General features: G+C 58.1%; 12 protein-coding genes across 12 annotated transcripts; 6 read left to right on the plus strand and 6 right to left on the minus strand.

Annotated features, from left to right (window-relative positions):
• Positions 1–224: 224 nt before the first annotated feature.
• MICPUN_83138 (predicted protein) lies at positions 225–1,427 on the plus strand (the record flags this gene model as incomplete). Its single annotated transcript, XM_002502744.1, has 1 exon — positions 225–1,427. The coding sequence occupies one exon, from the start codon at positions 225–227 to the stop codon at positions 1,425–1,427; it is 1,203 nt and encodes a 400-aa protein (XP_002502790.1).
• A 65-nt stretch (positions 1,428–1,492) lies between these two features.
• Positions 1,493–3,404, minus strand: MICPUN_108398 (predicted protein). Its single transcript, XM_002503100.1, has one exon. It carries the CDS (start codon positions 3,352–3,354, stop codon positions 1,540–1,542), a length of 1,815 nt encoding a protein of 604 aa, XP_002503146.1. The 5' UTR covers positions 3,355–3,404; the 3' UTR covers positions 1,493–1,539.
• A 2,206-nt stretch (positions 3,405–5,610) lies between these two features.
• On the plus strand, positions 5,611–6,903 carry MICPUN_54343 (predicted protein; the record flags this gene model as incomplete). The annotated part of the gene is made up of 1 exon (XM_002502745.1): positions 5,611–6,903. One exon carries the CDS (start codon positions 5,611–5,613, stop codon positions 6,901–6,903), a length of 1,293 nt encoding a protein of 430 aa, XP_002502791.1.
• Positions 6,904–6,961: 58 nt separating this feature from the next.
• MICPUN_82680 (predicted protein) lies at positions 6,962–7,762 on the minus strand (the record flags this gene model as incomplete). The annotated part of the gene is made up of 1 exon (XM_002503101.1): positions 6,962–7,762. A coding segment is annotated over one exon (801 nt), but the record flags the coding sequence as incomplete, so codon positions are not given.
• Positions 7,763–9,190: 1,428 nt separating this feature from the next.
• MICPUN_82855 (predicted protein) lies at positions 9,191–10,168 on the plus strand (the record flags this gene model as incomplete). Its single annotated transcript, XM_002502746.1, has 1 exon — positions 9,191–10,168. One exon carries the CDS (start codon positions 9,191–9,193, stop codon positions 10,166–10,168), a length of 978 nt encoding a protein of 325 aa, XP_002502792.1.
• Positions 10,169–12,003: 1,835 nt separating this feature from the next.
• Positions 12,004–13,255, minus strand: MICPUN_108400 (predicted protein). The gene has a single exon (XM_002503102.1). The coding sequence runs from the start codon at positions 12,354–12,356 to the stop codon at positions 12,168–12,170; it is 189 nt and encodes a 62-aa protein (XP_002503148.1). The 5' UTR covers positions 12,357–13,255; the 3' UTR covers positions 12,004–12,167.
• MICPUN_100898 (predicted protein) lies at positions 13,240–14,760 on the minus strand (the record flags this gene model as incomplete). Its single annotated transcript, XM_002503103.1, has 1 exon — positions 13,240–14,760. The coding sequence occupies one exon, from the start codon at positions 14,758–14,760 to the stop codon at positions 13,240–13,242; it is 1,521 nt and encodes a 506-aa protein (XP_002503149.1).
• A 1,038-nt stretch (positions 14,761–15,798) lies between these two features.
• MICPUN_54346 (predicted protein) lies at positions 15,799–16,409 on the plus strand. Its single transcript, XM_002502747.1, has one exon. It carries the CDS (start codon positions 15,878–15,880, stop codon positions 16,316–16,318), a length of 441 nt encoding a protein of 146 aa, XP_002502793.1. The 5' UTR covers positions 15,799–15,877; the 3' UTR covers positions 16,319–16,409.
• Positions 16,410–16,732: 323 nt separating this feature from the next.
• Positions 16,733–20,205, plus strand: MICPUN_100899 (predicted protein; the record flags this gene model as incomplete). Its single annotated transcript, XM_002502748.1, has 2 exons — positions 16,733–17,845; positions 18,511–20,205. The coding sequence occupies 2 exons, from the start codon at positions 16,733–16,735 to the stop codon at positions 20,203–20,205; spliced, it is 2,808 nt and encodes a 935-aa protein (XP_002502794.1).
• Positions 20,206–20,252: 47 nt separating this feature from the next.
• Positions 20,253–21,507, minus strand: MICPUN_59166 (predicted protein; the record flags this gene model as incomplete). The annotated part of the gene is made up of 1 exon (XM_002503104.1): positions 20,253–21,507. One exon carries the CDS (start codon positions 21,505–21,507, stop codon positions 20,311–20,313), a length of 1,197 nt encoding a protein of 398 aa, XP_002503150.1. The 3' UTR covers positions 20,253–20,310.
• Positions 21,508–21,846: 339 nt separating this feature from the next.
• Positions 21,847–22,908, plus strand: MICPUN_82977 (predicted protein; the record flags this gene model as incomplete). The annotated part of the gene is made up of 1 exon (XM_002502749.1): positions 21,847–22,908. One exon carries the CDS (start codon positions 21,847–21,849, stop codon positions 22,906–22,908), a length of 1,062 nt encoding a protein of 353 aa, XP_002502795.1.
• OFD1 (basal body protein [OFD1], oral-facial-digital syndrome 1 protein-like protein) lies at positions 22,563–25,622 on the minus strand (the record flags this gene model as incomplete). Its single annotated transcript, XM_002503105.1, has 1 exon — positions 22,563–25,622. One exon carries the CDS (start codon positions 25,620–25,622, stop codon positions 22,965–22,967), a length of 2,658 nt encoding a protein of 885 aa, XP_002503151.1. The 3' UTR covers positions 22,563–22,964.
• Between the last annotated feature and the right edge of the window lie 54 nt (positions 25,623–25,676).

Consider the following 25,676-nt stretch of genomic DNA (forward strand, 5'->3'; position numbering starts at 1 on the left):
GCGTTCGCATCCTCACCGACGGGAGCCATCTTATCCGCGCCCCGGGGTATGACGCGACCGCCGCTGGAAAAAGGAATATTCGTGGAGTTGCTCACGCAGTGGGCACCCCCGTCTGCGCAGTCTCCAGCAAGCCAGCACTCACTGACTGAAGCAGTAGTCGACATAACTTGCCGGATAGGCTCACCCAGGCCCGCAAAGAGCCCCACGAACACTCAAGCGGAGAGATGAGGGTTTGGTCGCGTGTGCTCGTAGTATGCTTCCTAGGTCTCTGCCTCGTCGTCGGCGAGGTCGCTTCGCTCGCTCCAGCGCGCCCTGCACGGGGGGGCGTGGGCGTAGCACCTCGACGCGTGAAACTTGCGCCCCTCGGAAGTTCGGGAGATGGCGCGCAACTCCCGAAGTATCGAGTCGACCTGGACCAACCCCCGGGGGTTCGCTGGAACGATGTTATGAAAGATAAGCGAGCCGCGGCGCATAAGACGATCACCAGTCTATTCGCACTGCTTCCAGAGGAGGTTCACACGGAGGTCGACAAGCTCGTCTTGCACGTCGAGGAGCGTCTGCCAGTTTGGGCGAGGGAGGAGATGCAGGGGATAGCCGCCGCTTTGAACGTCACCTTCGGAGATATCCTGTTGGTGAACTTCTTTTTCGAGATCACACCATTCTGCACCTCCGTAATTGCTCGGAGCTCGAGCACTGGTCACCTGTACCACGCCCGGAACCTGGACTTTGGTTTCGGCATGCCATCGTTCTCGGAAAACCTGCGGGACCTCGCGATGGACGTGGAGTTCACCAAGGGCGGGGAACCGGCGTTTATCGTAACGACCTTTGCCGGTTACGTGGGTGCGGCCACCGGCATGCGATCTGGTGTGTTCTCGGTGACCGTGAACGAGCGAGAGATGACAGGCCCGCTCCCCATCCCAAACTTGCTAAAAGGCGTGTTGAACCTCATCAACGCAATTTTGACGTCTGACGCATATCCGGTGACCTGGGCGACAAGGGAGGCTCTCGAGGACGATGCATCAACGTTCAACTCTGTTGTCAAAATGTTCAGCGAACGCTCGCTAGCGACACAGATATATTTGATCATCGGAGGAGCTTCCGAGGGCGACGGCGTGGTCCTGACCCGGGATCACAACTCCTTGTTGGATGCGTGGAAGATGGATGCAGCATCCGGGGAATGGTTTCTCGTGCAGACTAATTACGACCACTGGTTGCCGATGCCAATATGGGATAACAGGAGAAAGCCAGCGGAGAAAGCTCTTTCGAAGGTGGGGGCTGATGCGATTCTGCCGTCGTCGATATATTCGAACGTCCTCTCTCTGGATCCAATCCTGAACCAGTTGACTGTGTATTCGACGATCATGTCCTGTGCCGAGGGGAAATACGAATCATTTCTTCGAAAATGTGAGGGTTGCTCTCCCATCTGATCAGCGAGGACGAAAACGTAGCTCAGAAAGCCAGCTAGCTAGCTAGCTAGCTACTATAGGATCATGAGTAGTCTATGATTTTAGATTACACTCTTGTTGTACATTACAACCATTAAGGTCTGGTGTTGATGTCTAGAATTTCGTTTGCCAACCAAGCCAGCGAAAGGGCAATGATAAGCGGCATCCCGTAAAGCGTTGGTGCTCCAGCAAAAGTGAAAAACACATCGCCACAATCAGCAACCCATATGGGCTCACACTCTGGCAAAGCAGGTCTTCCCGTGATAGGATCTGCCGGTTTTGGTCCGCGGAACGCTTCGCTGTACGCATCTTTTTCTTCATCGTAGCCGCAGCCTGGTATCGGGGTACCGTCCCAATCCGTTGGAATCCTGATGCCGAACAACCCACCATCTGGTGCACTCAGTTCCCTGTGGACGAAACTGTCTCCGTATCCTGGATGACACACGCACGTTCCGTTCACGCAGATACCTCGATCATAACACGTCAAGTTTTTCTCATTCGCAGGATTCCAAGGACACACTGGAATGGAGCAGTCTAAGCCTTCGTATGCTGGTCTGCCATCTTTCGTGAAACATTCACAGACACCATACCCCAGGGAGTTGTTGCGCGCGTGATCGCAGATACCGTTGCCATTGCAGTCGTTCAAGCAATCGTATTCACGACAGGACTCTCCCGACGCGGGAAACTGACAGTCGCACTGTCCCGTGTATCCATTACATGTTCCGCGGTTGTTGCACTGTTCGCAAACTTGTCTGTGTCCCAGATAATCAAAGAAGCAGGAATCGTCAGGGCAAGAGACGTTGGAGCAGTCAATTCCAGTGAATCCATCATCACAGACGCAAAAGTTATACTCGCAGACCCCGCGTCGCGAGCAATCTTTCGGGCAGGACGTGGGGAAATACTGCCACAGATCATCCAGCTCTTCGTAGCAATACTTCTCACCATAGTCGTTTGGAGTCTGGATCCAAAGGTCTGGATTGGTACTGAGAATTGGGTCGCCGTACTCGTTCACATCAATGCCACGAACCGTGATCTTGCCGTCACCGGTGGCGTCGTACTGAGTGTCCCATTGCCTATCGATGTTGTTGATACGGTCCATATTCGACACTACCTTGCTCTTTGTCGCTTCGACGTAACTTGCACCTTTCAGACACCCGTGTCCTCCAAAAACAAGGGCACGACCAGCCTGTTGCGTGGAGCCAGTGCGGAGCTGAGATGTGTGGCCAATGGGCACCATAGTGGACCTGTATCGCCGCGAGGGATATTCACCCTCGCCTTCAACTTTGATCCAGGTGTCGCCTGAGATATTGTAGTACCAAAGATCGCCAATCTCATCGTCCCACGTGTATCCACCGAACACAAGCATGACAACTTGGTCGCCTTTGATGCTGATTGCGGCTGAGTGCCCAAACCTCGGGCTCGGCCTGATAGGGTACCTAGGATGGGGAAACAGCTCTTCCCACTCGTTCACGGTGATGTTGTACTTCCACATGTCGTTGAGGTAGTACTTTGAGTTCAACGATGGATAGTCAGTCGCCGTGCCAGTGGGGTAGATACCAACGAAGTTTGTCACGCCTCCAAAGGCATATCCTCCAAAAAGGTACACCGAGTCGTCGTAATTCGCGAGCGAAGGGCTGTGGCGACCTCTTGGTCCGAATACATCGCGCTCTGCTGTCCCGTCAACCTCCGACTGGTTCTGGCATGTCGTGCAGAACGGCTTGAGTTGTTCCCACTCTCGCTCGGTAACGTTATATGCCCACAGGTCGTCATAGTACAGTGGGTTGGTGGCCTCGTACTTGCTCTGGGTATCGTAAATCTCGTGAGCTATGCGGGGCTGACCAGGGGGCGGCGGCTGCAACCTCTGACCATGGCCGCCGAACATGAAAACCACATCTTTGTAGTTCACCATCGCGTGCTTCCATCGTCTGGCGGGGATCGGTTTGGTGAAGTTTGAAATCTTTACCCACTTGCTCCTCGGTACGTTGTAGTGCCACAGGTCGTCGCAATAGTCGATGCAGTCGACGCTGTAACCTCCGAAGAGCACGATGGTATCGCGCTCTCCTGTCAGCCTATTGAGCACGAGCGCCGTCTGGTGCTCCCATCGGCCGCTCGGAAGGTCACGGTACGCGCGGTTCACCCCACTCTCCAAGTTGGGCTCCGCGTAGGGCCTCAGCCCGGTCCAGTCGAAGCACGTCGTGTGGTACTCGCACGTGGCACCAAACTTGCGCGATGTCACAGACAGGGCCTCCCACTCCGCCCTGAGCTCTTCCGGGCACGGTATGAAAGAACCGTCGTCCGCTTTGATGTACCTGTGGCCGTCCTCCTGATTCGCGCGCTCGCTGGCGCACACCGAGCACTCCTCGCAAACGAGCTCGTTGGGATTGTACGCGGTCCAGTTGCCTGTGTTCCAGTCGTACAGCCACATGTCGTTGAGGTAGTCACCGTTTGGTACCCTCACCTTGCCCCCGAACACGAACATCCTGGACTCGTCGGACACCATTGCGGTGTGGCCGCTTCGACCCGGGGGGCCGTAGTCCCCGTGAAAACCGCGATCGCCGAGTGGTTCCACCCTGGCCCAGACGTTCGAAGCTAGCGCGGGCCTGGGCACCTGCACGCCGGGGAGGAGGAGCGCTAGCAAGAAACATAGCGCAAGGTGGCACACGGCCCTCCCGGTTCGCGGAAAGGGAATCCCCGCTCCCATGACGTTCCAGCGCGCCCGTGTATGACGCCGTTGTTGATTTTGTTAAGTTTACCTTCGTACAAGAACTCTGACACAGAGTCAGGAGGAGCCGCACGGGGTGGTGCTACAGGTATGGGGCGGCTAAGTGTGGCTGCATCTGTCAGGGATTGGGTGAGTTCGAGCGATACAGAGGAAGCCGCCGCGATCGCCGAAGACGCCTCGACATCTGGCTGCGCGTCCCTCTGGTCGGCCCTTCGAGGCGAGGCGGGACTCCGATCGCGGGCGGGGAAATCGCGCCGAGCAGCTTCGCAGGTCGTTAGCGCGCTGGTGCTCGAGAACGATCCGTGCGTGACGGGAGATGAGTCCATCCGAGAGACGGCTGACATCCTCTTGGCTATAGCGCGAGACGATGACAGGCCCGAGATCCGCAGCGTGGCTCTCCGGGTCGCTGCGGAGGTGCTCACCGTGCGCTGGAGGACAAAGCTGCAGAACTACGACTCTGGTCTCCCGAAGGATGCCGCTTCCCTGATCGCAGCCGCTGCGGCTGGCAGGTATCCATGGGAGGAAGCAGATCTGGTCGACGACGATGAGCGAGATGCTCGTGCGGCGGTGATTGATGCCCTTGACTTAGTGGCATCAACGGAATCGCCTGAGATCGCCAACAGTATCGCTCGTCGGGTTGCGACTGCCTGTGAGAAGGTGAAGGAGTTTCTCGGTGCCGACGGCACACGGGGAAGTATTGGTGCTCGAGGATTCGCGATACATTCAGAGGTTGTCAGAGAAGCTGTGAAGGCGAGCATCGGACTATTAGTGCTAAGTGTCTCCAGCGGAGGTCTGCGACTCCCCGTGGCTGGCGTTATGCCGCAGCTGATCCTCTCAACGAGCGTCATCTTGGGAGCTGCTGAGTGTGGTGGAGACGCCGATGTCTTTCGAGACTGCCGCAGACTTCTCAGCGGAATCGCCCACGCTGCACCTTTGCTCCCTGAAGGTCTGATGTCTGTTGGCCGCGGTGTGAGAGAATCCGTGAGAGGACTGGAAGACCGAGACGAAGACAAGAGGTCCCGCGATGAGGTCTTAGCCATACTTAAGGGCGTCACAGTTGTTGCTGAGTCCATCGCCTCAGGGAAGACAGGCACGGGGAGCACGAAGCATCACCGCATGTTCAACGCCGCTGCACACGCCCTCATCAGTCAGCTCGAGCCGCCCTCGAACATCGTGGCATCCACTGCCCGGGGAGATCCAGCGTTGGATCTACTTGCTGATCCTTCGGCGGCAGCATCCGCGCCACAGCTTGCTGAAATAGCCACAGCTCGCATACGCGCGTTGGAAGCGACAATCAGTGTCGTGCCAGCGGAGGATAGGCAACCTCCAAAGACACTCAGAAAGGATGGACACGCGTGGGAACGTAAGTCGCTAGAATCTACGAAGACCGACCCGGTATCTCGAAGACCTCTCATCATCGAGTTGATTGATGAGAACGAACCTATGGCAGATGTTGACAACGATGAAGCTCTGGATGAAGAGACAGAAGTCATGAGCCTCGCTACTGGTGTTGCAATGATTGCGGCTGCTTATTGCAGAGGTACAGAGTTGCATGGCGCGGGCGGATTACCAAAGTGGAGCTCGAATGAGGCTTCAGCAGCTGGCAGGAGTTTGCTTGGGCTAATGTTTGATAACGATGCAAACGGTGGTGCGGATGAATCTCGCGGCTTTGGCGATGCCATTCGTGACTGCTTAGCCAGATGCCTTGGCGAGGCAGCTGCATATCTTGCTTTCTCGCTTGCGATCGAACCTGAGCCGCGATGGGGCGGTCTTGCTGGAAGTCGCGATGATCGCGAATCTCGTCCTCTGGCGCCTGATCTTCCACCCCACCTTCCAAAGCAGCTTGCGAAACCGACAACAGAATCAGCTTTTGTAGCTTCTGTGCGTCTTCGATGGCTGATCGAATCTTCTGGGTACCCTTCGCTCGGAAGAGCTGTCAAATCCGAAAACCAAGATGCAAGCGCAATGATTTCCCGCATCGTGCCGTGCGTCCTTCGTGCAATGGACCACACTAGCTCTGCCGTTCGTCGTGAGGGATGCGCTGCTCTGGTTGCTCTCATCTCAGCCACCAATCGAACTGAGCTCCGCTGGCACGGTGCTGCCCTACTCGACGCGGCCTCTTCGACGCTGTCAGGATCAACTGCAGAAGTATTTGGAGCGGCAGCAGCGGCCCATACCCGCGCAGCGGTTGCGGTGTGTGCCGATGATCCTAGAGATCCTGGGTTGATGTCGGCCCTTGAGGCTATGATACAGGCGGCGAGTTCACGCAACCACGAGGTTGCCGTCGCCAAGGCGTGGGTACTCGAGTTCCCCACGCTCTTGTCTGCATTGAAACTGGGTGCCGCCGCACATCTTGGACGATTGTTTCCTCCCCTTCTCGAATGGCTTCATGCACGAGACGATGCAACCGCAATCGGTGCCGCTTCTTGCCTCGAACTTCTATGCATGATGACATGGCCACGTGTACCCAATCACGCTGCTTCCATCTGGTCAGATATTGCCCGTGCTTACACAGAGGCTGATGCTCGCGGGGGAGGCCAGACGACTCAACTTTTTCGGACCACCCTTGAGCGTCTTGCTGCTATCGTCCAGCTTGCCTCTGGAGAGAAATTTGAAGAAGTATGGCGAGCGGCTTGCATTGAGCCAATCCCTGCTCAGCTTGCACCTCTCATTTCGTTCCTCGAGAACCTTCCGGGTAGAGATGGTGTTTCAAATGAATGGCATGTGCAGGCGTAGATACTATTCATAGCTACCTCTAGAACTAGGTGTTAGATTAGGTGATGATATTCGGCCATCATGAAGAAGACCTCACAACCTTCCTTTCAGGGAGGATAACCGCAGCAAGTCGATTCTCACGATGACCACCACATCCGTCGATGATTATACGCCGGTCCCGCATCTCAAGGATACCGTGATGTCCACTGGCAATTATCACATCTTCGGGCGTGTCCTCAGGAAGATTCATGACGTTCGCCCTCCCCTGAAGTGCCTCCACCCAAGCTTGGTTCACTCTCCTTTGCCGCAGAGCTGTCATCTGAACATCAAACGGACAATCAGTCTCCAAACCGGCGTGCACGGCAACCAGCTTCTTCCCATGCTCTTCTGCGTCTTCCACTTCAACAACGAATTCTAGCGACTCTAGTATTTTCTTATGCTCCACGGGCACCTTCTTCAGGAGATCTTCGCGGTCACCGGGAGCAGCAGAGTAAGAAGTGAACGTCGTGTGACTGTCAAATGCGTTGATGCCGTCATTGAAACCCTCCCTCGAGAAGGCGCCCCAACGCCGACCCTGCAAATGCATTCCAAGATGTGCTTGTTTACTGGATGAGTCTTCCCATAAAGGGTATTCCGCTCGGCGAGGTTTAAACTCTCCCTCTTCCACAGCTCCGTCCGTGATTGGAATAAGACCGAGGAAGGTGGCGAACGCAAAGTCGTGGTTCCCAGCGAGATGCCTCACATCTTGTCTTGGGTGCTTGTCCTTGAGGGAAGACAAGAAATTGAACACCCCTGATGTTTCTGGACCTCGGTCACACAGATCTCCGAGGAAAATGACCGTCGATGTTTCGAATCTCTCGGTTCCCAGCTCCAGCTTTAGCTAACCCCAGAGCGACGTGAGCTTGTCGAGATGGCCAGGACGTCCCCGATGAGAATCGTAGACCGACCCGTCGTCGTTGATTGCATGGCAGTCACGAGACCACTACCTGCTCTTTGTGCTGGAGGAAAGATACCGCGACCCTTACTCGGGGACGTGCCACGCGTCGGCGAGCGCAGCATGGGCGGCGCAAGGAAGCCTGTTCAGCAGTGTCAACCTCATTGTAGTGTCTTTTCAGAATTTTGAGGTTGTCGTTGTCACAATATTTCACGATGTTCGAGAAAGACACCCTCTCTCACAAGGCACAGCGCGGGGTCGTCGCTGACTTCAGTTCGTGCGCTCGACCGAGCTGGCCGGGTACGTATTAAGCACCCGGTAGCCCGCTCGGGGAGCTTAGGACCTGATGAAGAGGTGAACAACCGCTAACTTAAGACCGCTGTTCGCCTCAGATCGACCGAAAATATGGAGGTCATCGCCGTAACCGCCCTGGCCGCCGTCCCCATCACCCACGGCGTGGCGGGACATCGACTCCACAAGAATGCGACGAACCCTTGGCGTTTCAAGAACATATTCTTTAGTGGTGGATACAGGTTCATGACCTTCCAAGGCTTCAGCTGGAGCTTCTTCGTCTTGGCCCTCGTTATGGCCTTCGGTCGAATGTTTCTTCACGTCGACCAGATGTCTGTGGTGCGCACTCACGTCAACGAGCGTTCATTGCTTGGGGGGTCCATCTGTTCGGCTCTCATCAGCGAGGTTCTCATGGTTTCATCACTGCTCACGTATCATCGCGGTCATCACGCACGACCTGGGCAAGGTCACAGGCGAACCCCCTCCGCGATGTTACAAGTGCTGCAGACGAGCGGAACAGCAATTATCACCTCGTTGTGCTTCATTCTGGCCTTGGTCGGGTTCGGGCTTCTGATGGCGGCGCATCGCTCCCAAGCGAAATCTCCAATCGCGCAGCTTATGTTTGTTGCCCTAGCCCTGTCTTGTTTTGCCATCGCTGTCCCGGTGACGCACGGGGTTGGAGGTCGACTTAGGTTTGCTCTAACGGAGACTTGGTCGTTTTACAATCCAGGTCGCGGAGGACTACGCTTCATGCTGTTGCAGGGTTTCGGATGGGCGTGTTTTGCCTTCAGCGTCGCAGGTTGCGCAGTGACCGCAGGCATGATGATTCGAAGCGGATCGGCTGCTATTTTTGGCCGAATTGGAGAACCGATCGGCGACGATGACCTCAAAGTAATCGCCGTTGCGTCTGGAGTAGCAGGAGGTGCTGGCTTTGCCGCTCAGATTATATTGGCGTGTTCACTCCTGCACTTTCAACCACAATCGTCTGCACCCGCGAGTGCTGCTGAATCCATCTCTGCTCTGAATGACTCCTCAGTCGAAAGAGCATCGTCAACTCAATCATCTTGGCAGGGTTTCTTCGAAATGCTGCTCGTGTTGCATGTCATCCACGCCCCACACCTCCTTCTCATAGCAATCATCGCTACAGTGCTCATCGCAGCACCCAGTTTGGCCTGGAGTGCCACAACATTTGCTATCCTGGGCGTGGCGTACTCGCCAACTTTCATAGGAGCACCAGGGTCCACGGGTATGCGAACGTGGACGGCATTTCAGCTGTGGGCTACGAGGGTCGTAGAAGATGCAGCACGGCGCTGGCATGGCGAGTGCCGAGTGGTGCGAGATGGATCATGGAGGAAAAGTAAACGGGAGGAGCGTCGGTACATCTTTGGGTACCATCCACACGGGATGTATCCCGCCGCAGCGTGCTGGTTCCACCTCACGCCGCAATTCGCCTCGTTGTTTCCCTCGGTTCCTCCTCCTGTGACGCTCGGTGCCTCTGTAATCTTCAGGGTACCCATTTTGAGGGATGTCGCGATGTGGGCTGGTGCACGAAACGTGTCGCGCAACGTGTTTTTGAAGAGCCTTCGCGAACAGGGTGCCGTTGTCCTGTGCCCCGGTGGGCAGGCAGAGCTCGTGGAGCACGTTGGAGGGGACGGCGATGACGTGGTCACGCTGTGCACCAGGCACAGGGGCTTCATTCGAATAGCGATTGAGGAAAACGCTCACCTGGTTCCCGTCTTCGTGTTCGGAGAATCTCAGGCGACACGAAACATCATCAAATGGAAAGCTGCGCAACGGTGGACGTACAAGCGCCTCGGATTTCCCATGCCGTTTCTTCCTGGTGGCTTTAAAGGTTTCTTACCGATTCCAGCGCCATTACCTCTGAGCTTCGTGGTTGGTGAGCCCATCAAAGTTCCCGAGCCGGGACCAGGAGGGACCGCCTTGGAGGAGGACGTGCTTCGGACGTGCGACGAGTATTACCAACGCATCCGGGATCTCTTTGAGAGGTATAAGGTTAGCAGCGGTTTCCCGCATCTTCGGTTAGTGTTCAAGGACGACTGATCATATTTTATTGTACAACATCACAACTTCAGTTCTTCAACGCAACACACAAATGCGTGCGTGCCTTCGGTTTTTTTTTGTGGAATGGGGGAGTGGGGAACATGAGCACCCCATTTTGACTGCTGGGCACCCTGCTTTCAGCTTCTTTTGACGCGAGGGCCAAAGTGCAGTGCGCGGACGCCGGGGCCCGCGGTCAAAGACATAAGGACCGGGTCGAGCTGCGAGAGCGTATCGCTTCAGCTGGTCTCTATACCACCATGCGTTGCAGAACCCTTGCATCAAAGTGATATCGTTTGACAGTGCCGAAGAAGGGGCGATCTTCGCGAGGTGCTTTCCTCACGGTCGTGATGGTGTCATGGTCCAGCCTCAGTCTGGGATACGACGAGGATGACGACGACATGCACGCCGCCAAGAAACATTCTCTCTCTTCAAAGTTCGAAGATATCAAGAAAGCCAGTTTCAGCAGGACTGAGTCTCACGATCTGTACGAAAGCCTCGTCAAGCAGAGCGCGGTGGATCTTGATGCGCAATTGGCACGCTACGAAAAGACCTTGAAAGACGTACAAGGGAAAACTGATACTGACAAACTGAGACATCGCATCCAGGTCATTAAAGACTTGATTCCCCTCAAGAGACGAGAGGACGAGATTGACAGAGAGCGCGCGGCGAAGACACCCGGGGCAGCGGCGACCAGGGATGCGCGAGCACAGGAAGCCGGATCGATTTTCGACTTTCAGGATGAAACTGAAACTCTGTCTAGTAGGCGACCGCAACGCAGCTTTAGCGCGCAAAAAACAGCGGCGCAGAAGCAGCTCGCCGAACACCGAAAGATACAGCATAACAATTTTCACGGGAGTCGCGGACAGCGCATGGTTGCTCTAACCCGTGGGGAGCTGCAAGGGCCCCCAAGAGGGGATCGCAGGAATGTCTTAGATGAGGTACTTGAAAGGTCGCAGAGAGGACCTGGGAACAAGCCCTCTCCCTATCCAGGTGTTGGCGCAGATTTCGGTCGTGGGAGATTTTCACGTCAGTCAAAAGATGAAACGGAATGGTTCCCCAGGCCTGGACGGCTGGGAAGGCAAACCAACTTGGCTCAGCAACAAGCCGCACACATCCTGTCCCCTGGTGCGACGACGAGAAATAGGAGAAGGTCTTCTGCAAATGTCAAGCCGGAGACGATCGAGATCCTCGATTCAGACAACGAGGAGGAGGATGGCAGCGGATCAGGAGGAGCAAAAAATCCTGAATTTGAACAACCTTCTTTCCGCGTGTCCAGTCGGCCGACTCGTTCGACCGTCAATCTCAGTATTACGCAGAAGATAGGTGAGATATCAGCCATCTATCCTCCAGAATCTAAAATCCGAGGATCCCCAAGGAAAGGTCGTGCAGGAGTTCAAAAAGGGACTGGGACTGTTGTGGTGACATCACGCGATCTTCTCACGCTCCGAGACAATGAGTTTTTGAACGACAGCGTGATTGAGTTTCGCATCAAAAAGTTGTGGTTTGAAGAGATGAAGCAAGAGGATCGCGACCGCTGCCATGTGTTCAACTCGTTCTTCTTTGAGAAGCTTTCGAATCGCGACTTTGAGAAAGAAATTGGTAACAGTTCTTGGGAAAAACAGAAGGCGGCGCATGACCGTGTCAGCAAGTGGACGAGGGGCGTTGATATCTTCAAAAAGGATTTCGTGTTCTTCCCCATTCATGCAAGTTCACACTGGAGTCTTGTCATCCTTTGCCATCCCGGAAAGGTAAAGAGCGGCTCTATTAACTTGTTGGACGGCAGTTTTGATGACTCCGGCACTCAGCCCACATTTCTACATCTCGATTCCATGAAACATGGGCATACCACGAAGAGCACGGTCGCTAAATTGCGCGAGTATCTCGCCATGGAATGGTTGCGAGTCAATCCCAAGGAGGCTGACAAGTACATGGATACCCAGGATACCAATCTGCTTCACTTCAACGACAAAGAGATGCCTCACTACAGGCTGCGGGTCCCTCAGCAGGGCAACGGAAGCGACTGCGGAGTGTTTCTCCTCGAATATTTGAACAGGTTCGCCATCAATATGCCGAAGCAGCTGACAAGCGAAGAGATAACGGCCGCATACCGCAACGACTCGTGTCCTTCGTCATCCGCTTTGCCGCAGGATTTCCTCCGAAGGGACTGGTTTGTTTCCGAGGAGAGCATGGTAGCTCGCCCTCAAATTTCCTTAATGATTTTGAAGGAGCTGAAGAAGGCCATACCGGAACTTGACGACCCGGCAGATAGGAAATGTATCGATGAAAGAAATCTACGGATCAAGGCTATCGATGGGGTGATAGCTGAATATGAAGATGAGATCACATCACGGAGGGTGATCGTGAGCGCGGCAGAGAATGAGGTGTCACGAAGGCGCGAGCGCGCAGCTGCCGCCAATGAAGAGAAGAGAATGCAGCGAGTACGAGAGCAGGAGCGCGACCGTGTGGTGATAGATGATGCTCCTGATAAGAAGCTAACGAGCAGAAATGACCCACGCACCCGACCTGTGGTGATAGGCAACCGTGCAGGTATCCCACCAGATCACTTTTACGGGAATCTGAATGCATCAACTGCCACGACAGACAGAGGGAAGGTGAAGGAACGACGCGAAAATGGCCGGAATGTTGACCTGACAATCAATGCGAACGATTCCAAAGACGGAGATGTGCCTGGCCTGGGGGAGGACTCCAGCGACTCTGATTCCGCGATGCCAAAAATGATCCCAAGTCCTCGGCGGGATGTTCACTCTGACGATGAAGCCTGGGAAAAAGTGAAATCGCCACTCACTGGTACTCCGGTACCGCATCAACCCAAATTAAGGTCGGCGGCTTCTGGGGCAAATGCAGATGTCTTCTATAACAGACGGAAACGCGAGGGCTCGGATTCACCGCAGATGACACGGCGCAGAAAAAACGACCCGATCAAGGAAGTGGAAGAAGTTGCAAACACACAAGATTCGATCGGGCTTACCAGTAGTGTTTTGTCGGGATGACACGACGTGAATTGACCTAATAGAGCCTAGAATTGATCATGTAGACGTTATCAACGTGCACTAGCTGCGTGACGCCAGCCGCCTTATGAGCTCGTCCAGTTTCTGCGTTTTCTTGTCCGAATCTCTCAGACGATTTAGCACATCCCTCAATTCCTCGTTGCTCCGGTTTGCTCGTTCGTCCGAAGCCGAAGCTGCAGCTCGAGCAGCATCTCGCTCAGCCTGCACGGCGTTTAACTCCAGCTGCGTATCTTCCAGACTGTGCATCGCATGTTCTGCCGCGTACTCCGCATCCGATGCTCGCGATGTCGCTGTCACCAGCGCCCCAGCCGCACGATGCGCCACCGCAAGAAGCACTGATGCACCTCTTTCGTCCTTCCGGACGCCCACGTCCATCCATTGATTGACGAGTTGAGAATTGGATCCAGGTTCGAAGCATTGTTTGAGCGCGGCGGACAGCACGGAGGTCGCTTCTTCTGCAGCTCCGATGAGATTGGAAGAGGCAGAAGTGCCGCTGTCTCTTGTATCTCGCGTCTCACCCCTCCGACTTAACCGGAGCTCAGCCTGGGCGTCCGCCAAAGCGGCGTGAACTTCAGCTAGCTGCTTACGAAGATTGCGCGATGTGGCCTTGTGTCGTGCTGCCGCTTCGGTCCTCGTCTCTGCGTGTCGTTTTGTGTCGTCTACGCGTTCGCGAAGTTGATCCATTGTCGCCTTGAGCACCGCATGCGACTGCTGCAAACTTTCAACTTTCTCCCGAGCATCTTGTGCCTCCTTCTCTCTAGACTTTGCAACCTCGTACGCCCTACTCACCTCCTCACGAGCAGCTTCGAGTTGTTCCCTGGTCATCCTCTGCACCGTAGCGAGGAGCTGTCCCGACGAGTCTCCTACACTCTCGCGCGTCACCTTCCCTTTGGCCAGCGCCAACGCAAGGTCATCCCGCGTGCGCGAAAGTTCAGCCCTGAGCTTTGACTCGACGTCTTCGGCCGTTTCTTTGACCTTTGCCAACTCCGCGGAGAGCCTCGCCTCCGCCTCTGCGCTCTCGCGCAACCGAAGCTCATGGTCCTTCTTCGTTATCACCTCCTCACTCTCTTTGCTCCGCGACTCCAGCTTCTCATTGAGCTCGGCGATCTTAGCAGTCGATGACTTGCGAAAGGTCTCAAGTTCGACCCGCAACGCCGCGGCGGCACTCTCGGCTGCGGCTGCCCGCTCGTGCTCAGCCTCGCACTTCTCCTTGAAGTGCGTGGCCATCTTCTTGGCCGATGCAGCAGCCTCTCGCGTCGACTTGAGGTCAGCTTGCAGCTTATCGGCGCGCTCCGTCGCGTTCTTGGCGGTTATCTGCGCCTCCTCCTTGAACTTGACCGCACTCTGCAGGATATTCGCCGAGTCCTCCTTGAACCGCGATGCCTTCTTCAGCTGGGCCTTGACCTCATCGTGCTTCGCCACGAGTTCCGCGAAGCTCTGCTGCATTTCAAGGAGCTCGAGCTCTTTCTCACTGAGCTCGTCACGAAGCGCCAAAATCTCTCCCGCTGAGGTGGCATCGCCTAATGCGACGCCTATCGCAGCGTCCTCTTCGACAGATGTCATGCCACACCACCCGCCTGCGCTGGGCGGTACCTCCGAGCGAGTCGTTGTTTGAAAATCTGCTGTTATTTCGGGACGAGAACAACTCACAGAACGGCACGCGAAATTGACATCCACCTAATCTCAGAGGTGGCAAGAACTTCCGGGATAACACGATACGTGATACAATACGAGCTAAAGGCTGCACTCTTTCCTATGCACCTCGAGTGCGAACGCAGCATCAATTTTCCCTTTCCACTACCCCCTCAGCCTTCCACTGCAGGAGTTCTTCCACAAATGACTTTGCTTCCTCAGCGCCACCCTGCGCGAGTGATGTGGGAACAGAGGTTCGGATGGGTCAGACGAGAGGACAAGGTGTGGAGAAAACGACGGTTCGCCGATCAAATTTTGAATTGGTGTCTGGAGAGAGACGGGAAGACTGCGGCGTAGGATGACGCACCTGCACCTTCACACCGTGTTTGGCCAGCAGTGCGGTAAGCGCGGCTCGCTCGGTGCCCATCTCCCTCTCCAGCCAGGCACGCAGCGCCGCCGCCCTTCGCTTGGCGAGCTCATCCTCGGTGGCTGGAATGGACTCCTCCTCCACGATTGGAGTACGCATCTCAGGCAACCCGCGCATGGAGTCGTGACCCCCACCAGGAGACGCGTCGTCGCCTTTCCATCTGCATTCGAGGGACTTCGGGGCGAAGCTGGCCGGGATCCCCCGAACGCCGGGGCCCCACACTTGATGAGTCGACGCCCCGGGTATGACCGCGCCGAACGCGGCTCGAAGGGCCGCGCGAGTCGTCATGACGAGTAAATCGACGAGGCTTACGACTCTAACGCCGGAGTTCACCGGGCCGACTGCACACAGCGGGCGCCCGAGCACTGCCGACGCTTCGAGGGTCTCCGGCCTTCGTGACCTGAACGAGAAAATCCACCTCCCTCGCTGTGGTCCGTTTCCTCGCCCAAGAGGGTTCAAACCGAGAGAAACACAGCTGGTCACAATTTTGAGAGACCTTTCCCCGCTCCATTTTTAACGACGCCGAGGGGACGCCGAGGGGACGCGCGCCCGCCCTACCTGAGGTGGAATTCGCCCGGAAAACCGGAGGAGATCGGCCCCGCGTCAACTCCACCGGGTACCATGGGCTCGCACCGATCGTCTCTCGGGTGTAAGCGCCCGCGCGAGGAGACGAGCTCGATGGAGGAAACACCACGACCTCCCGTTGGGTACCCCTCGCACGAGTCAAGGGGCGGTGCGAGGGCGCAGTGCGACGACGACGCGCACAACTCCCCGCCGCGCCACACGCCGGGAGTGACCCCAGGTGAGTCCAAACACTCACAATTACCTCCGCGAAGGATCGCGATATGCTTTCCGAAGAAAGTCTCGTGCGCGTCGCGCCCCCCCGTCCTCTTGACGAACGTTCAAGCGAAATCTGGGTGCACACTTTCAAGCCTTCCGATCGAGAGGGATCCGGCTCGGACTGACCGCACGACCGCCCCCGTCACTTATTTCAGGCGGATTCAATATCATGCGCAACAGATCCTTCGATACCTTTCACATCGATTCCGAGGAGCGCGATAGGTGAGCCTATGAGCCGAGCCGAACCCACGGCTGCTGCTGTCCTCCCCCTTGGAAACGCCGCTAACAAAGTTTCAACCCGACTTTTGAAAAAAAATTATCTCGCCGTCACACGCACGCTACGCGCATCCTGCTCACCACCGCCCCCTCTCGCTCCCGCGTCAACCATCTCGCAGCTTATCACGCGGCGATGCATTGCTGCGATCAACCTCTCCGAAGAACGGTGAGAAGGATGACGAAGGTGTCTTCGACGCTGCGCAGGTGCCGTCTGCAGCTCACGATACGCCGCGCCGCCGCCGGGTGCAGAGCCTCGGTGGCGATGACATCACTCTGAGCCCCGGTGAGCTCGGCGGGTCTCAGTACATCATGTCACCCGGGCATGATCTCAGAAACCAGCTCGGCAGGACCGAGAGCACCATGTCAGATGGACACAGCGGCCTTCCTGGTACGGTGGAGGAGGTTGCCGCTGAGGTGCCCAAGACGCAACGGCTATTTCCTATATTCGCCAAAGGTCGGAAGACGGTGCACCTGGTGAGGCACGGTCAAAGCACGTACAACGAGGCGATCAGCGGACCAGGTTCTTGGAACGAGCCCAACATATTCGATGCTCCCCTGACCAAGCTCGGCAGGAGCCAGGCGACGGCGCTCGGATCTTTTCTGGCCAAGCTGCCGAAGGATGCAGTGTGGGTGACGTCTCCCCTCACTCGAGCCATGGAGACGTGTGTGTACGGATACAAAGCTAGCTTGCAGGTGAAAGCGGCGCAGAGGAGAAAGGCTGCATCGATGAGAGAGGCGGCGATCGGCCTAGCTTCCCATCAAAAGACTGGGAGTGGTCTGCCACCTTCCGGCCGGCGCAGGAGCAGGCTGTCCAACGGAGGGTTGCCGAGTGGCGTGGGGACGTCGCGCGCAAGTGACGAGAACGGGTACCTGGACGGCGATCCGATGTTGGGCACGACACCCGCGCCGAACAGGATCGACGAAATCGACGAGCCGGGCTCGAGGGATGCGGGCGCTGTGAGTGGCGGAAAGTATCCCGCGGCAGTGGCCAACGGCTATGGGGAGGAGAGGACTCCGGCACCAGTTCGTGAGCCACTGCGAACTGTGGGGTCGGATCTTGGTGAGCTCGCGCCGGATGCCAACGGGGCTTCACCGTGTGATAGCGATCTCGATCAGGCTGAGATGATGGCGTGGGGCGATAAGGTGTTCGTCAGCCACCATCTCTCTGAGAAGCTGAGCACGTCGGGTGATATTGGTCGGTGCAAGGGTGTTCTCATGAACGAGTTTCCCCTCCTCGCCGGGGGTTTGTCCCGGCTTCCCGGTGACGTCTGGTGGTATAACCAGCACCACAGGCCGAACGACGCGGAGCGTCAGCAGTTCTTGTCCCACGAACCGACTCAAAAATTCAAGGATCGCGTCGAGAGGTTCCGCAGCTGGCTGACCAGCCGTGATGAGAAGGTGTTTGTCGTGTTTGGGCACTCGACGTTTTTCAAACAGCTCACCGGCGGGCACAGGAGCCTAAAGAACTGCGAGGTGCACACGTATCACTTATGATGCCGCAAACTTTAGCAACATTATAATGGAAAGGATTCGCCGTTCCCTAATCGTCACGCATTCTCGTCTCAACTCTACGTGCCGTTGCGCGTCACTGCCCGGCAGCCTGGGCGGGTGTTTTTGCTCCCTTGATGGACAGAGCGTGGATGTCCCCCATCATTCCCGCCAAGGCTCCATTCACGAGGCGGTGACGAGCCAGTAAGGCCTTCCCCTCGAACTGTTTGCTCACCACTGACACCTCGAAAGACGATCCGCAGCCATGGTAAGGGTCAGGAGAAGTTGGAAGGGGAAGGTTAGGGATGACGTGAAGTGCAACTCCAGGAGATGGCGGAAACGCGGACGAGGTGCTGCCTTACTCTCCGGAAATGTCAACAACCGAAACGTCTTCCGCCTCTAATGCGGATCGGAGGGCCTCCTCGACCTGCTGAACTGTCGGCATCCAGTCGACTGGGTGCAGCTGCACTCGGGCGCAGGAAGATCTGAGAACTCACCAGCTCACTCCAACCAGACCCAACAACAGCAAGACAGGACGAGCGAGAGAAAGTTTGACAACGGCACACCTCGGGGCGCTCCCGTACTTCTCACGGGGAGGAACCCTTTCTTCGTTGGTGAGGTCGTCGACAGCCATGGCGACTCCATCGCAGGGTGACTCAGCGGCGACCCTGCTGGCGAAGCTCCAGGCTCGCAACAGGGTCGAGGTGGACGCATTCAGAGCCGTGTTTGAGGCTCACGCCGGGGCGCAACGTCAGGCTCGGGTTCTGCAAGAGCGTGTGGCCACGCTCAACCGCCGGTGCGCGGAGCTGAGCGAGGGTAAGGAAAAGGCGGAGGCTGACCTCAAGACGGCGAACGAGGCGGCGGCGAAGGGGACCGCGGTGAAGGACCAGTCGGCACGCATCTCCGAGCTTCAGACCGAGCTCGCGGCGAGCTACAAGCAGCACGCGGAGAGCTCCCAGCAGGTCATCGCGGCGAAGGAGCAACAGGCAAAGGCGGAAGACGAGTTGGTGACCGCCCAGAACGCACTCGCGATCGCTGAGCGTGAGCGTGACGAGGCGCGCGAGCGCGGTTCAGAGCTGGAAGCCGCCCTCGAGGAGTTTCGAGCCGCGGCGGAGACGGCAACGTCGGAGGCGGAGGCGAGGCTGTTGGCACGGAACGAGGCCGTCGCGAAGGCCGAGGCGATGGAGACTGAGAACGCGTCACTGGTTGAGAGACTGATGCAGATGAAAATGGCGGAGGCGGAGAAGATGAACGAGATAAACGACCTGTACGACGACCTGCAGCGACAGAAGAAGTCGGCGGAGATGAGGGCGATTGCTTCAGACCTATCTGCCGCGTCTGCCGAGAGCATGTCATCGCTCGCCGCGGCGGTGGGTGGTGCGAACGCGTTTGGAAGTGTGTATTTCCCCGCACGCAAGCGTCTCGCCATAAGGGCCAACGTCGGAGGAACGCATCGCGTGGCATTCACCCCAGGAGGCGACGTGTTGGCCACAGCCGGGGATGATAGGACCGTGGCATTGTTTGACGCCGGGTCTGGGAACCCGACGGGTCCTGAACGACTGACGGCTGCAACCGGGGCGCTACTCGATGTGGACTTTTCCGGCGGCGACAGCGGTGGAGCGGGATCTGATGTGCTGATGGTCCTTGGAGCTGGGACAGATCGAGCGTTGCGTCTATGGGACGCAACCACGGGCAGGACGCGTCACACCCTCACTGGCCACGCTGAAAAGGTTGTTTCTGCCAAGTTCTGCCCATGGAACTACGCGAGGGCGGTGTCATGCTCTCACGACCGCACTATAAAGGTCTGGGATCTGGAGCGAGGTTTCTGTAAGGCGAGCATCATGTGTGCGAGCAATTGCAACTCAGTAACATATGGCGAAAGCGCAGCAGTGGTTATCAGTGGTCACTACGACGGCGCCGCGAGGATTTGGGATCTCAGGCAAAAGCCCGGGGGCGCGTGTGATCCCGTGGAGGTTCGCGGACATTCGCAGCATGTGACAGCGGTGACGATGATGCCGACAAACCGCGGCCAATTCATCACTAGCAGCCGTGACAACACGCTCAAGCTTGTTGACTTGAGGAGCGGTCGGGCCGAGGTGGTGCGTACCCTCAAGGCGAGCGGTTACCGTAGTGGTACGCAGTGGGCGAATCCATGCGTTGCGCCTGATGGACGACACGTGGTCGCGGGTGGAGCCGACGGTGGCGTGTTCGTGTGGAACCTCATCGACGGCGGACTCAAGGTCACGCTGCGCGGGCACGACGTCGCTGTGGCCACATGCGCGTGGTCTCAGAGTGGGCTAGTGACGGCCGATAAGAACGGTGTCGCCATTGTTTGGTCGGGGTAACGCCCAGCCTAGTAGATAGACAATTTTTTACGAGATAACGACGGAACTGAACGATGAATCGTCTCTTTGTTGCAACTATGCTGTGATAAAATTGGTCTATTATCCTCAAGCCTCGATCTGTGGGGCAGTCATGTTGGCCACCGCGTCAAGGTTCTCCCTCCAGCTCGCGAGCTTGGACTTGAGTTCCTTCCACTGATCGTCGCCAAACACCCGGTGGTTGACCCTGGTCACCACCGCCACGCCGCGCACCTGGTCCATCTTGGCCTCCACGAGCCTCGCGCCGATCGCCCTGACGATCCAACTCTCAACCTCACCCTCGCCACACTGAAGAGCCTCGGCGACCTGCGCGTATGTGAACTCACCCTCTGCGCTCTTTTCCGCGAGCGCGCATAGCGCCAGGAGCTTCATCTTGCCCAGGCACTCCGCCTCGTCCAGGCCGAGATCCTTGAACACAGCCCCGTTGGACTTGGCAAACGCGGCGAACTCAGCAACGCCATTCCCGGTGAGCATCGTCGTGAGCAGCTTCAGGGCTCCGGAGGACTTGGTACCCTCCAGCGCCTGCACCGCAGGGGACCCCAGTAGATCGCACCTGAACGTCATGTCGGTCGCCTTCACGAACGAGGTCACCACCGCCTTGGCAACCTCCTCACCCTTCGCGTCGAGCTTTTCGCCCGCCGAGAAGGTAGCGAGGAACAGGAGCTGAAGGTCGAGGATGCGCTTAGCCTCGGTGGAGTTGGGATCAGAGTTGCCGGAGGTCTCGGCGAGCATGGTGAAGACATCGCTGAGCACCGCGCGGGTCTCGGCGGCGTCAAGGTTCCAGGACTTGTAGTTGTCCTCGACGTGGTGCGAGATTGGCGCGACGAGCTCGGCGAGCTTGGCCTCCCTCACGTACCCGAGGATCTTCTTCAGGATGGGGAAGCGGGCCTTGATGTCGGTAGTCATATTGTACAGCTGGAACAGGATTGCGGCGCGAAGGGAGCCGCGATCCGTGCCGGCGAGCGCCGCGGCAACGAGCTGGTCGACGCACTTGGCGGCGTCTGCGGGCGAGAGCCTCTGGGCGAGGCCACCGATGATGAGGACCGCAGCCTCGAGATCCTTCTCTGGGGCATCGGCGAACAGCTTACCGCCGTGCGCCATGATCTTGGCAACGACCTCGGTGAACTTTCCAGCCTCGAGCAGGGACTCGCACTCCTTCACTACCTTGCCGTCAGCATCGCCGATCAGGCCCGCCATCAGCTGGGCGACAGAGATGATCGGGTCCTCCTCGCCCATCTCCACGAGCACACAGGTAGACGCGCTCATCTTTCGTCACACGCTCGCAATACAGGTGTGGCGCACTACGTTTACGCTCGGCTGACGCTCGATGCGACGCCTGCGCGGTAGGAAAAGGGCAGGCCAGCTCGGGCGCACCCCTTCAAAACTCCTTTTTTTTCCGCCGCCTTTGTCGAGAAAACCCTACGTATGGCCTTCTTGAGTCACAGACCGTCGAACGCGCTTGGACTTTCTCAGACTGGGAACCATACAAATCGGCTGCCGCCGTTCGATACCAGCCTGATGACGAGCTCGTCACGTCAGCTCCAAGCGCCGTGTTGGGGATGTTATCGCGACAAAGCGCCCCGCGGCGCGCGAGTCGGGACCGGGATGGCCGCGGCGGTGGCCGTCGAGGTGGCGGCTCCCGTGCACTTCGAGAACGAAGACTCGTCCGACGACGACAATTTCGCCGACGAGCTCGAGGCGCAGCTGTTCGAGGCTGAGGCGAGACGAGATGCGATTGGCGTGAAGAGGGAGCGCGACGAGAAGGGGCTCGACGAGGAGGAACCGTCCACTAAGAGGGTGGTCCGCGACGCCGGCAGGGCGGAGCAGCACGACGGGAGGGAAGGACTGACGACCCTTCCTCTGGAGCTGAGCCTGCAGATCCTGCGATGGCTCTCCCCCGAGGACCTCACGAGCTGCGCCACAACGTGCAGGGCGCTGAGGCTCGCCGCCTCGGAGGATTCACTATGGCGGCGGTGCTTCTGCTCCAGGTTCGGACACCCGAAGCGTCCCGGGGTGCGGAGCTGGCGCGCGCTTTATTTTCAGGAGGATGCCCGTGAGCTGAGGCTGACCACATCCTCGGCACCTCCCGACTTGAGACACCTGTACGCGCAAATGCAATCTGCGAAGAGAGCGCAACCGCCGGCGACGCTCACCGACGATGCGCTCCTCACGCTGACGGACGCGGAGAACGTGATGCGGTGGCGCGCGCAGCGAGGCCTGAGCGACGGGTCGGACCCTGCGTCTGCACACACGTGTTCCATCGCGAACGGGTGCTCCTATCGCAGGTTCGGAGCGGACATTTTCGTGTGCGAGCGAACCGGCCGAGCGCACGTGTGCGACGACTCGTGCCGCGAGAGGGTTGTGGACATGGACGGGATGTCGGAGATGTGTTCCATATCCGGACGCTCTTTCGACAGGTTCCTTGGTGATGGCGCGGAGGGCATGGGCGCGGGACACGTGGAGGGTGGAGCAGGCGAGGTGGGCTTCACCGGGGAGAGGGGATGGCTCGGGAGGGCCTTCGAGGCTGGATACGGGGCATCCAGCGAAAAAGAACTGTACGCCGCCTTGTGGGGCGGCGACGGTAGCGCAGGCATGAGGGCCAATCGGGGCGTGGACTCCGACGACGAGGTTGGATCTGACGAGTCGTCGGACTACGACTCTGAATGATATGAAGGTACCTTTGTACCTTCAGGTAGTCGTGTACGATATGTTGTATTTGCCAGCTAGAACACGGAATCACCAGACCTGGAGTTGTCCTTGGAGCCCGAGTCGTATGGGATGGAGACGTCAAGCTCGTCAGGCACCTCATCGAGCTCATCAGGCACGAATTCCTCCTCTTCCTCGATGAGTTCTTCGATTTCGGCCGAGCCCGAAACGCCTGGAGAGCTTTTCTTTCCCTGAGAGCTGCCGCGACTCTGGCGAGGGCTGGCAGCGGGCGACTTTGCCGGTGACTTTGGAGGCGACTTGGGAGTCGCTGCGGGAGATTTGGGTGCCATAGCTGGTTCCACCTCCGCGTCCGCCTTGGGCTCTTCCTCTGCCTTGGGCTCCTCTTCCGCCTTGCTCTCAATCTGCAACGAAGACGGCAGTTCGTCCTCCAGTTCCGCCTTCTCCTCCTCTATAATTCTCTTAAGTTTCGCCCTCTCCTCCTCTGTAAGAGGCTTAAGTTTCGCTTTCTCCTCCTCTGTAAGTCTCCCGATGCCCCATCGGAGCCCTCGTGCGATTGGATCAGAGGGGATAAATTTCTCCTCGTCTATCTCGAAGTCGTCATCGCTGTACTCTGTCTCGATCTCAGTCGATGCCTGTGCAGCCTGCTCCGCCCGGTGCTTCTCTTGCGCCTCGAGCTTCGCTCTGGCGTACTTGGCTTCGAGCGCTGCCTCCTCTTCCATCTTCTTAGCCTCAACCTCGGCTTTGTCCATGGTCTCCTTGTACTGCTGTCGTTGCTTCTCAAACATCATCTGTCGCTCATACTCGGCGATGGTCTGGCGCTGCTTCTCCTGCTGCATCTCAAACTTCTGAAGTCGAAGCTTGGTGATCGTCGAGGCGGATGTCTCGTCGCCCGGCTCCGGAAGATTCTGCAGATTGGGCGGGAGGAGGGCGTGCATCGAGTCCAACCCGAGATCCGCAGCGCTTGCGCCCGGCGCCATCATCGCGGTTCTGTACGCGGCGCACGCAGCCTCCGCAGCCACGCGCCTATCCTTTTCCTCGTCAAGCAGGGACTTCCAAGCCCCCTTTTGCTCGTTGATGGTGACCCATGCTTCCTGCGCGGTCCTGACCGCTTCCTCCGTCCTCTTGTTGGCAAACTCGTACTTAACCTTGAGGTCCTCCGCTTGGCGCACAGCGGCGTGCTTCTCATGGCGCATCAGGGCGTGCTCCTTCTTGAGCTTGTTGAAGTCGCTTCGAATCTCCGCGAGCTCCTTGCGCGCCACGTCAGCCTCTGACTTGGCCACCTCCATGGCAGCCACGACCTGAGCGTACGCGACGCTGTCCTCCTCGGTGAGGGAGAGGGAGTCCCCATAGGTGAGGCCCATCTTGATGCCACCGCCAAGACCCTTGGGAACCGGGAGGGCAATTCCGCGCTTCGCGAGAGCCCTGCGCGCGAGGTCGAGCTGCTCGTTCAGGTCATCGAGCTGCTGCGCGAGAATCTCGGTCGCGGTGGACTGCTGGCCGTGCTTCTTCTTCAGCTCCATGGCGTCCCTGCGTGCCTGTGCGATGGTGGCAATCTCCACGGCGTGTTGCGCACGGTCAAGCTCGAGCTTGGCACGCTCATCCTCGAGGGCCATCATCTCCGTCTTTATCATCTCCAGGCGGCGTTCAGCCTCGGTCTCGGTCTCTCTGCGGCGCGCCAAGGCGCGTTCCTCCGCCTCCGCCGACAGCTCCGCGTACCTCATGGACCAGGAGCTCTCCTTGGACTTAATCTCGGATTCGCGCCTCTTCAGGTCCTCCTCCTCCCTGGCGCGGTTCATGGCGCGCTCAGTCTCCTCGCGGTGGGCCTCCTCCTTCGCCTCCCTCAGCTTCTCGTGTTCCGCCGCGAGTCTCTGGCGGTGATCGTACGCCGCCCGCTCCAGGGCGGACTCGGCGGCTCTCACGCGCTCGAGCTGGCTCTCCTCTCTCGCGCGGAGCTTCCGAAGCCGCTCGGCGTGGACGCGCTCGAGCTCCTCGCGCGCCTCCGCGAGCTGCCTGCGGTGCTTGGCAGCCTCCTCCAGCCTCGCCTGGCCCACCTCGTGGTCCCTTACGCGTCTCACCTGCTCCTCCATCTCGTGCCTCATGCGTTCCTCGCACTCCCGCTGGAAGGACGCCATGCGCTCCTCGGCGTCCCTGAGCGGCGCGACGCGTTCGGATTCGACGGCGCGCTCGTGCATCTCGTCAATCTGGGCGAGCCTGAGGGCGAGGGAGGTGTTACCGCCGTAGTCGCCCGTCTGTGTGGTGATCTCACGACGCGCCCCGGCGCCCCCGGCGTCCGCGAGCGCTTGCAGGATGCCCAGGAGAAGAGGCTGCTCCCGACCTTGCTCATTCGGTTTGGGCATGTACTGCACCACCGACGAAGTGGGCCCGAGGCAGAGCACGCGCGCGAGCTCGTCCCTGGTCATCACCTGCTGATTCGTCAAGCCGCACTCGGGTTGGAACACGGACAGGGCGTAGCCGTAGTTCTGGTGCTGGAGGTACTCCACGTACAGGCTGTTCGCCGCGCGCTGCCACAGCGATTGCTGACCGGGCCCCGGGCCGCTGCCCAGGAACACGCTTGGGTCGCGTCGCTGGAGCACGCCGACGAGGCGCGAACGAAGGGTTCCTTTCAGCCCGTCGATGGTACCCGCATTTTGAAGCTCCTCGAACACCTTACGCCGGAACTGGCGATCCGACAGCGCGGTGGCGTCGAGCGCCATCCTGGTTCTCGTGGGTCAATTCGAACACCTTTCTTTTCTCTCGGATGAACCAAC

The sequence above is a fragment of the Micromonas commoda genome, chromosome 6, assembly GCF_000090985.2.
Source record: "Micromonas commoda chromosome 6, complete sequence".
Classification (NCBI taxonomy): Eukaryota; Viridiplantae; Chlorophyta; class Mamiellophyceae; order Mamiellales; family Mamiellaceae; genus Micromonas; species Micromonas commoda.

Coding starts and splice junctions, on each gene's coding strand:
- MICPUN_108398 (XM_002503100.1), bottom strand. CDS start 3,354: ATGGTGAACTACAAAGATGTGGTTTTCATGTTCGGCGGCCATGGTCAG.
- MICPUN_54346 (XM_002502747.1), top strand. CDS start 15,878: ATGGGCTCGCACCGATCGTCTCTCGGGTGTAAGCGCCCGCGCGAGGAG.
- MICPUN_108400 (XM_002503102.1), bottom strand. CDS start 12,356: ATGCTCTCCTCGGAAACAAACCAGTCCCTTCGGAGGAAATCCTGCGGC.